At 44.3% G+C, this 11380-nt stretch overlaps 2 protein-coding genes across 2 annotated transcripts in view; one reads left to right on the top strand and one right to left on the bottom strand.

The window, feature by feature from the left end:
- The window catches only part of MED4 (mediator complex subunit 4), a 9132-nt gene extending 8007 nt beyond the window's left edge, over positions 1-1125 (top strand). The window contains exon 7 of the mRNA XM_053363728.1: positions 694-1125. Within this exon, the coding sequence (XP_053219703.1) occupies positions 694-866 (173 nt within the window). The 3' untranslated portion in view covers positions 867-1125. The remainder of the gene's footprint in view (positions 1-693) is intronic.
- Positions 1126-4856: 3731 nt separating this feature from the next.
- NUDT15 (nudix hydrolase 15) lies at positions 4857-8074 on the bottom strand. Its single transcript, XM_053363742.1, has 3 exons — positions 7899-8074; positions 6207-6403; positions 4857-5447 (listed from the first exon to the last, which is right to left on the bottom strand). Exons 1-3 carry the CDS (start codon positions 8042-8044, stop codon positions 5293-5295), a joined length of 498 nt encoding a protein of 165 aa, XP_053219717.1. The 5' UTR covers positions 8045-8074; the 3' UTR covers positions 4857-5292.
- Positions 8075-11380: the final 3306 nt, after the last annotated feature.

The raw sequence follows: 11380 nt of genomic DNA, 5'->3' as shown, positions 1-11380 counted from the left end.
AAGCAGCAATTTAATATGAATTTTACCATCTAACGAGACAATTGAAATGAAAGCAATAATCAATGTACTGTACTATAAAATAAATAAAATAGTATTGTAGATGATAAAAATAAAAATTTAAAAATTTCTTACCTGCACTGATGAGTCATTTTTTGGATGGGGGGGGGCTTTTATCCATTTCCGCAGTCACACAATCAATCAGTCGGTCGGTAGCTGAACTGGGATCCACACAGATCCCACCACCACCACACTGCTGCGGGAAATGCTCCCTAGAGCATGCGCCTCCCGCAGTGGCATGGGGGGGGAGTTGCGCGCCTGCCTATCAGCTGGCTGGCGGGCACGCAGCTTCCCTGCCTCGCTGCTGCAGGAAACGCCATGACGACCCCCTTCTCCGCTGCCAGACAACAGAAGTGTGGCACTCAAAACAGAAGTGCACCCCTGAACAGAGTATGTTCGGATTCCAGAAAAAGTTCGCTAACTGGAACACCTTCCGGTTTTGAAGTCTTTGTGTTCCAAATAGTTTGTGAACTAGGCTGTTCGGAGACCGAGGTACCACTGTAGTTAGAAATAAAGAACTGCATAGTTCTGTGAAACTTCTAAACTGTGCATAACAATGGACTGCAATTTGTTAAAATACATTGCTATGAAAATAACTGGATGTGTGATTTTTGTATCATTTCATTTTTCCTTTAGATGTACTCGCACCTCAGTATCCCTGGCAATCAAGCGATATGTCAATGAACATGCTACCGCCTAATCACAGCAATGACTTTATGCTGGAACCTCCTGGACATAATAAGGAGAATGAAGATGATGTGGAAGTCATGTCAACAGATTCATCAACCAGCAGTAGTGACTCAGATTAGGGACCGCATCTCAGTCTGTTTGGTGCACATCATTAAGCACCTGCTCTGCAATCCAGATACCCACATTGCAAGGAAAGAAACTGTCTACAACTTTGACATTTATTTCATTAGATTTTATGAATTGCTGTTCAGAATAACCCAGCTATGGCTGGAAACAGTGCTGGAGAAAGTGAAGCTTGTTTCCATCAGCTGTAACACAATTTATTTCAATGTGTAGATAAAACAAATTCTTGAAGAAGAAACAGAAAGAACAACTGCAGGAAGTGGTATCTGATTAATTTGTGGAAGGGGCTTTTTTCTAGTGGTGGTGATAGCAAACAGACTGAGGAATTTTTCAGAATTGATAGTTGGAGGGCATGAAGGAATTTGGGGAAAGTATTTGCATTTCCATTAACAGAAATATTATTTGGGGAGAATTTCACTCACAGGATCTCTGGATTCATCTCTCTAACTTTTCAGAGAGAATATGCAATGTGAAAAGAGTTTAACTTTTGCAGATATTAGAAGTTGCTGGATTCAGTTTATGAACAGTATATAGAATATAAGCTTGAACTAACTTTGGTGTATTATGAACAGCTTTCCCTCAAACAAAAGCATACCACTAGTCATCTTTTTTTCTGAAAACGATGGAATAGGAGGGCACAAAGTTGTATCCACTTGTTGCACGAAATAAAGCTGATCCAACCAGTCTTCCTCAGCTCAACCCACTCCACCCCACAACAATCTTTCTGAAAAGCCTCTCCATAGGGCTGAAGACCCTTCTGAACATCAGGGGCTGTGCTGGCAGCTGCTGCCAGCGTGGGGGAGAAGCACCTAAAATCAGGTGAATGCACACACAAAGTGCCTCTGCTACTTTGGATTATTCTACCCTCCCTCCAGAGCCCCCCACCCCGCCAGTGCCCACAAACACAGTGCACATTATTCAGGAGGGCCTTACAGCCCTCTGGAGGTTTTACAGGGCAGTGTAGGGGAACTCTAAGCAAGCTGCTTTCTGTTCAAGCAAACCTTGGATACAGTGCTAAGAGTTCTATTGTACATGCGATATTGAAGATTGCTGTACTATTCACAGAACAATCCTAACTCCCAACTGGCTGTGCTGGAAGGGGTTTGGATGTGGCCAAGGAACCCTTCCGGTGAGTGCCTGAATGTCACCATGTAAACAGTGGGTGGTAGTACAGTGGTACCTCGGGTTAAGAACTTAATTCATTCCGGAGGTCTGTTCTTAACCTGAAACTGTTCTTAACCTGAAGCACCAGTTTAGCTAGTGGGGCCTCCTGCCGCCGCCGCCACGTGATTTCTGTTCTTATCCTGAAGCAAAGTTCTTAACCTGAGGTACTATTTCTGGGTTAGTAGTCTGTAACCTGAAGCCTCTGTAATCTGAAGCGTCTGTAACCCGAGGTACCACTGTATCCCTGCCATGGCATTTTGGGAGTTGGCATTGGCCAGTACTGGATCCTGAGCTGGGTCACGCTGTGGTAGTAATGGATTTGATTTCAGCCTCTCTACCGTGCTAGCCTGGGGACCACATAGTAGAGACATTTTTCCTGTGCCAGAGACAGCTATGGATGTGGCAGTGGCTACACAGTTCTAACCTCCACTGCTGCCAACCATGAATTTGGATTGCACCCTCGGGTTGCTTGCAGTATATATATGCTTAGTTTTTTATTTCGCCTTTGAAGGTTAGGTGTGTTGCTGGGGGGGGTAGTAGTGGGTGATTTAGAAAGAAAAAGCACTGATAGGGAGGACTAACATCACCACTTAATTCACGCAGTATGTTACTCACAACTGTCCATATTCCAGGACCTGCTGTATTGAGGCTCACCTTCCCTTGTAGCCAGCCTTTCAGGAACCCCAGGGGTGGGCAGGGCCACGCAGCACTTCCTCACATACCAGAGAGCTGCACCTCAGCATGGTCCAGCACTTGGCCCCTGCCACCAGCATCCCAGCAGCCAAATCCCTGCCCAGTGCTTTGTCCTCTTATGGAAACAGCACTGTCCCCATCCCTACTCTCAAAAAAATTTTTTTGCTAGACTCTGAGAAAAGTGTAGTTTGAACTGGGTGAAATGTGTAGGAAAATGAACTTCACCTCACTTAAAAGGATCCCCCATGGACTGGTATATAGCTTCAGAGCAACTGAAAGAACCAAGGAAGAGAGAGCCACCAGTTAGCCCAGTTTGGTTCCCAACTGGTGCCTGCACACCTCCACTCAGTGGTGAGCAGGTAGGAAGTAAAGCTGGTAAAGGCAGCTTTTGTGATGATGATGATGATGATAATTTATTCCCCGCCCATCTGGCTGGGTTTCCCCAGCCACCCTGGGCGGCTTCCAACAGAGTATTAAAATACAATAATGTATTAAACATTAAAAGCTTCCCTAAACAGGACTGCCTTCAGATGTCTTCTAAAAGTCTGGAGGTAGTTTTTCTCTTTGACATCTGGTGGGAAGGCATTCCACAGGACAGGTGCCACTACCGAGAAGGCCCTCTGCCTGGTTCCCTGTAACTTGGCTTCTCGTAGCGAGGGAACCGCCAGAAGGCCCTCGGCACTGGACCTCAGTGTCTGGGCAGAACAATGGGGGTGATCTAGGACCCTTGGCTTGTGCTAAAACTGGTGGTTGTTGGGCCTGCAGAGAAGGTATGTAAGCAGGTATCTTAACTTCTTCCACCTCATTTAATTTTTCGCTCTATAAGACGCACCGCCCCAGGGGAATGTGTATGCGCCTTTTGGAGCGAATGCCACACAAAGCCTCTTGAGCGCAGCAGGAACGCTCCTGCCTCTTCGCTCAAGAGGCTTTGCGTTGCTTTCTTGTTTTCCTCCTCTAAAAACTAGGTGTGTCTTATGGTCTGGTGCATCTTATAGAGCGAAAAATATGGTCTATGAAATTGCAGGTGTTGTTTCTTTTCCTTTGCAGCAGCATTGCATGGTAGCTGCTTTATCTCCATATTTTAGGCTTCCTCTGGTCTTTTCCCTCAAGTTAGGCAGTTCTATATATATATTTAATTGCTTGCTTCATCTTTAAAAATACTGTTGTGTGTTTTGCTAAGGCAGTGGTGACTGATGCATCTGGTCGTCAGATGTTGCTGCTGCTCCACCTTTAAAAATTGCATGTCCTGTTGTCATGGGGACTGCTCTGCCAGCTACTCTCATTCTAAAATAGGTGGCAACCTGTGGCCCTCAGTCTAGAAATTTCTTGTGGGAGTGGGCAATCTAGAGGAAGGGGCCAAGATGAATAGTAATGGGAGAAGCGGTGGCGGGGGGGGGTAAACCCTCTGTAAGCAATCATTCCTGGCGCCAGCAATCTATTATTCCTGTGGAAAACCCTTTGGGGAGAGGAAAAGGGTGCCAATGGTCACTGGATTTGGCAGCATCCACTAGTAATGTGTCACTCCTAAATATTGTCAACAGAAAAGTTTTTCTCACTGCTTTCCTAAAGGCATTCAAGCCTTCATTGTCAGATAATGTGTGTTTTAGCTTTCTTCGTGGCTAGAAAGGGGAAATTTTGGAGTTTCTCCTACCTGAAAAGCCACAGGTCCCCTAAACTCTGTATTAACTACTTTTCTGTGCTTTGTTTTTGATGATAACTCTCCAAATTGACCCAGAGAAACTTATTTTGGTGAGGAAGACACAACATGAAACATACAACATACAGTGGTACCTCGCAAGACGAATGACTCGCAAGACAAAAAACTTGCTAGACGAAAGGGTTTTTTGTTTTTTGAGCTGCTTCGCAAGATGATTTTCCCTATGGGCTTGCTTCGCAAGACGGAAACGTCTTGCAAGTTTGTTTCCTTTTTCTTAACACTGTTAATACAGTTGTGACTTGACTTCGAGGAGCAACTCATAGCACGCGGTGTAGTAGTCTTTTTTGAGGTTTTTAAAGACTTTGGTGGTTTTTGAAGCTTTTCCAAAACTTTCCCGACACCGTGCTTCGCAAGACGAAAAAAATCGCAAGACGACAAAACTCGCGGAACGAATTAATTTCGTCTTGCGAGGCACCACTGTACTTGTTTATCAAAAACAACATTCAAAAAGCAATCAGCGTGTTATCACACATGGTATGGAAGGAACAACCATGTATTTAATAAAGTAAAGGTAAAGGACCCCGGACAGTTAAGTCCAGTCAAAGGCGACTATGGGGTTGCAGCGCTCATCACGCTTTCAGGAAAGCTGCTCTACTGTACCCTCTTCCACACTTGCTTTGTAATAGTGCATATCTATTACATCAAAATCTTACTTGCCATTGTAGATTGAAGAGTAGAGGCAAAAAAATGCTGCATTTTTGTGGCATGTTTAGTGTCAAGGATTATTGCTACATTTGGTGGAAGTAGCTGACTTCATGCTTAGATAAAACTACCCCCTCCCAGGTGATACAGAATTCATTTTACAAATAAATGTCTCAGTAAAAACACATATTTCCCATGTAGTAAATTTAGCACTCTTTTTTCACACAATGATTTCCAGTGTATCCCACAAGGTGATTAAACTCTTCTGTGAAAGGATTGTAACCTTGTTCTTTTAAGCAGCATAAAGCCCAAAACAGTTGATCTGCTGGAGGAAACTCTTCCCATTTTACCCATTCCCAACCTGTAAACAAAGAAAAAGAGAGAAATGATGATAGATACTGCAAGTTCAGAAGTCCTATGACCTGGCTCAGGTAACACCCAAATATATTTCATCCCTAGGGTCAGGATGCATTTGAATTTAAGTGCTTCCATCCAGTTTATTGTGTACTTGGTGCCACTCATGCATGCAAGTATTTTGCGGCATCCACACAATGTGGTCCCCATCAAAATGCCATCCCATCTTGGAAAGAATAGAGCCTAATCTAGGGTTGCCATACGTCTGGCTAATCCCAGACACGTCCTCTTTTGGGGGGCAAACATGCCCATCTGGGGAGATTTTTACATTTTAAAGGAAATGTCTGGGTTTAGGAGTTATTTATTTTTCTCTTGTGCAACCGCTGCTCTGAATGCCACGGCCGGTGCCAGCCTGAACCAGGGAAAGAGGCGCACATGGTCTGCATGCCCGGCCACTGCCAACCCAAGCTGGCGAAAGAGGCATGCGGGTGCAGCAGCGGCCCTGCGCATCTGTGCCCCTCTTTCTCCATCTTGGGCTGTCCTCTTTTTTGCTCTTCAAGATATGGCAACCCTAGTCTACTCCCAAGGTAATACTTTATAAGGTCGCAGCCTAAATCTCACCAAAAACAGTAAAAAAATCAGTGTATGTGACAGCATTTTCATACGTGATACAAGAAAAATATAATCTTACATTAATACTATGCAGAGAATGTGGTTACAGAAACTACCTAATGCTCACTGAAGAGTAAAAAATATAATATCCTACTTTCATTTTTATCAGGTTCCAGATTCCTTGGTTCAGATTCATAATTCATATCCACCTCTCCTTTCATTAAGATCGTTACATAGTGGTAATTATCCTTCAGGCTAACAGAATTTACAGTTGATGCAAAGCGAACATTTGTTAGGTGCAAGGCTGTCTCTTCCAAAACCTCTCTTTCTGCACATTCTGCCAAACTTTCACTAAACAGCAAGAAGAAAAAAGAAATACTATTTCTACTGAGAAGGCAATAATCAGTTCTATTTGCTTGAAGTAAGAGCCCAGCTTCTTAGCCATGAAGCCGCATGAAAGATGGTAATTGAATGGCTTTGCCCTCCCCCCCCCCATTTAAGGGACAATATAGGCGTGAAGAGGGGGCTCAAAAGAATCAAAGATATGAAAAACATGGCTCCATTAGGTCATTTAAAATTGGGGGGGGGTGTTTCCCCTGCACTCAAGCAACTGGCCGTGACCAATTCTATTGGGTTTGCAGGGGGGAGAAGTCATCCAGTCCAGATGATTAAATATAAATATACCATAAGAAGAGTCTGCTGGATGTGGCTCATTCTCTTCTCAGTGACCAACCAGATGCCTACTGAAAGTCTGCAAGCAGGACCTGAGCGCAATAGGAGTCCGCCTCCCTGTTATTTTCAGCAACTAATATTCAGCATCAAACTGCCTGCGACCATGGAGGCAGAGCATAGCCATCATGGCTAGCAGTTCTTGGTAGCCTTATCCTCCATGAAATTGTCTAATCCTCTTTTAAAACCAACCAAAATAAAAGTAAAATAGTAGAGAGAACTCCTCTTTGGAAGCAATCCCCTGCTTCCACACCTAGGAGTTAGCGCAACTGAACACAAGTGGGGTGAATTAGAGCTGTACTACTTTGAAAGTAAGGGACGCGGGTGGCGCTGTGGGTTAAACCACAGAGCCTAGGACTTGCTGATCAGAAGGTCGGCGGTTCGAATCCCCGCAACAGGGTGAGCGCCCGTTGCTCGGTCCCTGCTCCTGCCAACCTAGCAGTTCGAAAGCACGTCAAAGTGCAAGTAGATAAATAGGTACCACTCCGGCGGGAAGGTAAATGGCGTTTCCGTGCGCTGCTCTGGTTCGCCAGAAGCGGCTTAGTCATGCTGGCCACATGACCCGGAAGCTGTACGCCGCCGGCTCCCTCGGCCAAGAAAGCGAGATGAGTGCCACAACCCCAGAGTCGGCCATGACTGGACCTAATGGTCAGGGGCCCCTTTACCTTTAATTTGAAAGTGGGGAAGCAGAAGGCATGACCCTTCATAGTGCAGTACTAAGATGCATCAGTCTGGTGAAAGGAACCAAACTGTGATGCCTATGAGACAAGCACCACGTCCCCCTTTGCGGACATTTTATACTTCCTTATAGAACTTCAGGGCAGCCTTTTGCGGTAGATGAGGTGATTGGTCCAAGTCAGGAACATATCAATATATTGTTCCCAAAGAAATCACTACCAGCAATAAGGTCTGGATTGCACCAGAGGGCGAAGTTTGCACGAACATAGGGGCCTGATTTAGCTTTCTTTTTAGGGCACTAGAGATTTTTCTGAGGGACTGAAATCAGGTATCAGATCCCCAGAGAGCTCTCTTCTGCCAAGCCTGCTGCCTCCCAGCCCCTCAGCGGAGGTCGCCTGATGACGACGCAGAATGGCGTCATCGCCCCGCGCAGGCCTACCCGAACTCTAGGTGTCCTCCGGGGAGCTGGAACAGGCCGGCGCCGACAGCGCTCTTCCTCTGGCCGAGGAGGACGCATCCTGGGTGGGCAGAACTGACGACCACCACTCCAACGCCCACGCCGGGGCGCCCCCGGCAGCAGGCCATACCGGAAAGGGCGGGGCTCTCCGTCGCCTGGCCCAATTGGGGCGGGACCATTGCCTCAGCTGCTCCAATCGGCAGTGAGCCTCCGGGCCACGCCCCTCCACTTTTCCAGATCCAAAAATGGCGGCCAGGTTTCGTAGCGCAGGCGCAGACGGGCAGGGAAAAGAGCATAGGGCAAAGCCGCCCGCCCACCTGGAAGCCTTTAGCGAATATACGCTGTGTTCATATTATTTTGCTTTGGATTAAAATAATCGATGTATTGTTTGCTTCTAATTGTTATTAGATTCCATCAAATTGTTTTCTCTATATCATATGCATTTACATTAGTTTGCAACTATTTTTTTTTAAGCATAAACAATACATGGCATTTATTGGCTGCACGTTTTACACATTACTTTAGAAGAACTCTGTATTAACACAGTATTTATATGATCTTTTCCCAGGCTGCTTAAGTCTTTCATAGACATGATCTCAGTAAACCTTTAAAGGCAATACAGGATTCTCCAGACTGAGGCTAGTGACTGTGTGGGGCTGGGGCTCAGAGAGAGCAGCTTGCCTGGAGCTATGCAATATGTACATAGTTAAAGTTCTTGCAACCACCGATAAAAACTTTGCCACTCCTAAAGTTCTAGCATTTGTCTGGTCTTCCAGTAGGAACCTGACATAGTGAGCCTCTGATTTTCCCGGGAAAGGTACCAGCAAGGGTAGTATCAGTTCAGCCCTGGCCTGCTCATATTTTGCACAATGCAACAAAATATGATTTATGGAATCGATGTCTTGAGCATATGAGCAAAGTCTGTCCTGGTAGGGAACTCCTCTCAACCTACCATCCAACACTGCAGAGGGAAAGACATTTAGTCTGGCTTTGGTGAAAAGCCTTCAGTAGTTAGGTACTGTCAGGTTTTTGATGTAAGATGTTAACTTAAAGACATACCCATATTGAACTCCTACTGCCAGCAGACTACAGACTGTGCGTGATCGAGATTGCAAGTCACTGTGTGCATTGTCCCATAATCTTTGCTTTAAAATCTTTTGGGCGCCTTCATAACCCAGGTAATACAGTTGTGGGGGAGACAGACCAATAGAGGTGGCTTTTTTAGCCATGGTTTTCTGCCATTTGCTGACAAATTCCTCATTGGTCAGGTGTTGGTACAAACCCTTCCCTAGATTAAACACTGATATCCTGAGCCAATGTCTTAGGGCAGCTCACCACGCTTTAGTTGAAATTGGGCATTCACCAGCTTCTAACAGAAATACAGAGTTGGGGACGCAGTTAGGTACCTGCAGCAGAGATTGTAAACCTGCTTGATTAACCTGGAGGTAGGCTGTATGAATTGTGTATTGATTTGTAATGATTTGTTGGGTCTCTGGACCGTAATAAAGATTGATTGATTGATAATTAAAGTTAATTTAATTCAATACAATTTCCTTTTAAAAAACTGGTTTCCCTCCCCGTTACAGAATATGTGCAAGATTTATCTCCATTGCTGTGTCCGTTGTCACTTCAATGTCTAGATGACATCATTTCACAAATGAGAGGCACAAATACAAGATGGGTGACACCTGGCTTGAGAGCACTACATGTGAAAAGGATCTAGGAGTCTTGGTTGACCACAAACTTGACATGAGCCAACAGTGTGACGCGGCAGCTAAAAAAGCCAATGCAATTCTGGGCTGCATCAATAGGAGTATAGCATCTAGATCAAGGGAAGTAATAGTGCCACTGTATTCTGCTCTGGTCAGACCTCCCCTGGAGTACTGTGTCCAGTTCTGGGCACCACAGTTCAAGAAGGACACTGACAAACTGGAACGTGTCCAGAGGAGGGCAACCAAAATGGTCAAAGGCCTGGAAACGATGCCTTATGAGGAACGGCTAAGGGAGCTGGGCATGTTTAGCCTGGAGAAGAGGAGGTTAAGGGGTGATATGATAGCCATGTTCAAATATATAAAAGGATGTCACATAGAGGAGGGAGAAAGGTTGTTTTCTGCTGCTCCAGAGAAGCGGACACGGAGCAATGGATCCAAACTACAAGAAAGAAGATTCCACCTAAACATTAGGAAGAACTTCCTGACAGTAAGAGCTGTTCGACAGTGGAATTTGCTGCCAAGGAGTGTGGTGGAGTCTCCTTCTTTGGAGGTCTTTAAGCAGAGGCTTGACAACCATATGTCAGGAGTGCTCTGATGGTGTTTCCTGCTTGGCAGGGGGTTGGACTCGATGGCCCTTGTGGTCTCTTCCAACTCTATGATTCTATGAAGATGAGGTTTTTTTCTTAGAAATTAATGTAAAAAATAGGGGGATGTGGGATAGGTTGCTGCCGCGAGCAGGAGATTTATAGTCAAATGCATATGCTCAATAAGTTATGGCAATACCCAGTTAGTTATGGTGATGCTAAAAATGTATTTCTGTGTACTGCGTTCTGAGACAAAGAAACAGGCAGAATGAATTCTCTTAAATGAGGCTTTCCCCCTTTCTTCCTAAAGCCTTAGAATTAAATGCAAATGACATGTGTTTACATTTCCAGTGTTTTAATAATTCTGAAGCTGTGATCTATTAAAGCTGAATTGTTTAGGTAAAAAAATAAGTCAGATGGATTGATTCTATGATTCCAGTTCCATGGAAATCACTTGAGGTCATATTTCTTCTATTTTAATTATTATATTATATTTTTCATATGCCGCCCATCCAACTGGGTTGCCCCAGCTCCCATCTGGGCAGCTCCCATCAAAATATTAATAACACAATGAACCGTCAAATTACCCTTTTGCTCTTTTTCTATAGGAAATGAGAAAGGAGACAAAAGAACAGCCTCCATTGGAAACAGATTGGAAAAAATTTAAGGACTACTTACAGAAATATTGTAAAATTAAGGAATGTTGAATGATGCTGGATTGAAATTGAGTGGTTTCTAGCTGTAATGGTATAAAGGAATATGAAAAAATGATTGGACAGAAAACAAGGTGTTATTATAAGCTGTAATGCTTTAAGTTAAGGATTTGCTGAACAAATAATTTGAAATGGAATACAAGAAGGGGAGGCATGAGGAGGTCAGAGAAATATGTTATTGAAAATTATGTATTATGAACTATATGTTTTTTTTAATTTTTTGTATGTTTTTTGTTTGCATAAAAAATTGAAAACTTTAATAAATATCTTTTTAAAAAACAACAACAAAAGAACAGCCTCCAAAAGAAGCACCAGGTAAGGTACCTTCTTGTATCAAGAAGATCTACATTGTGATCTACAGTGGAACCTCGGAAGCTGAATGTTTCGGCTCCCAAACTCTGAAAAACCAGAAATGCTTCCGTTTTCAAACGTGCCTGGAGGCATGTTTCTCTTTC

Source organism: Podarcis raffonei, chromosome 1 (genome assembly GCF_027172205.1).
Source record: "Podarcis raffonei isolate rPodRaf1 chromosome 1, rPodRaf1.pri, whole genome shotgun sequence".
Lineage (NCBI taxonomy): Eukaryota > Metazoa > Chordata > Lepidosauria > Squamata > Lacertidae > Podarcis > Podarcis raffonei.
Note: the sequence above shows the minus strand (reverse complement) of the source record. Positions and strands in the feature narration are given on the sequence as shown.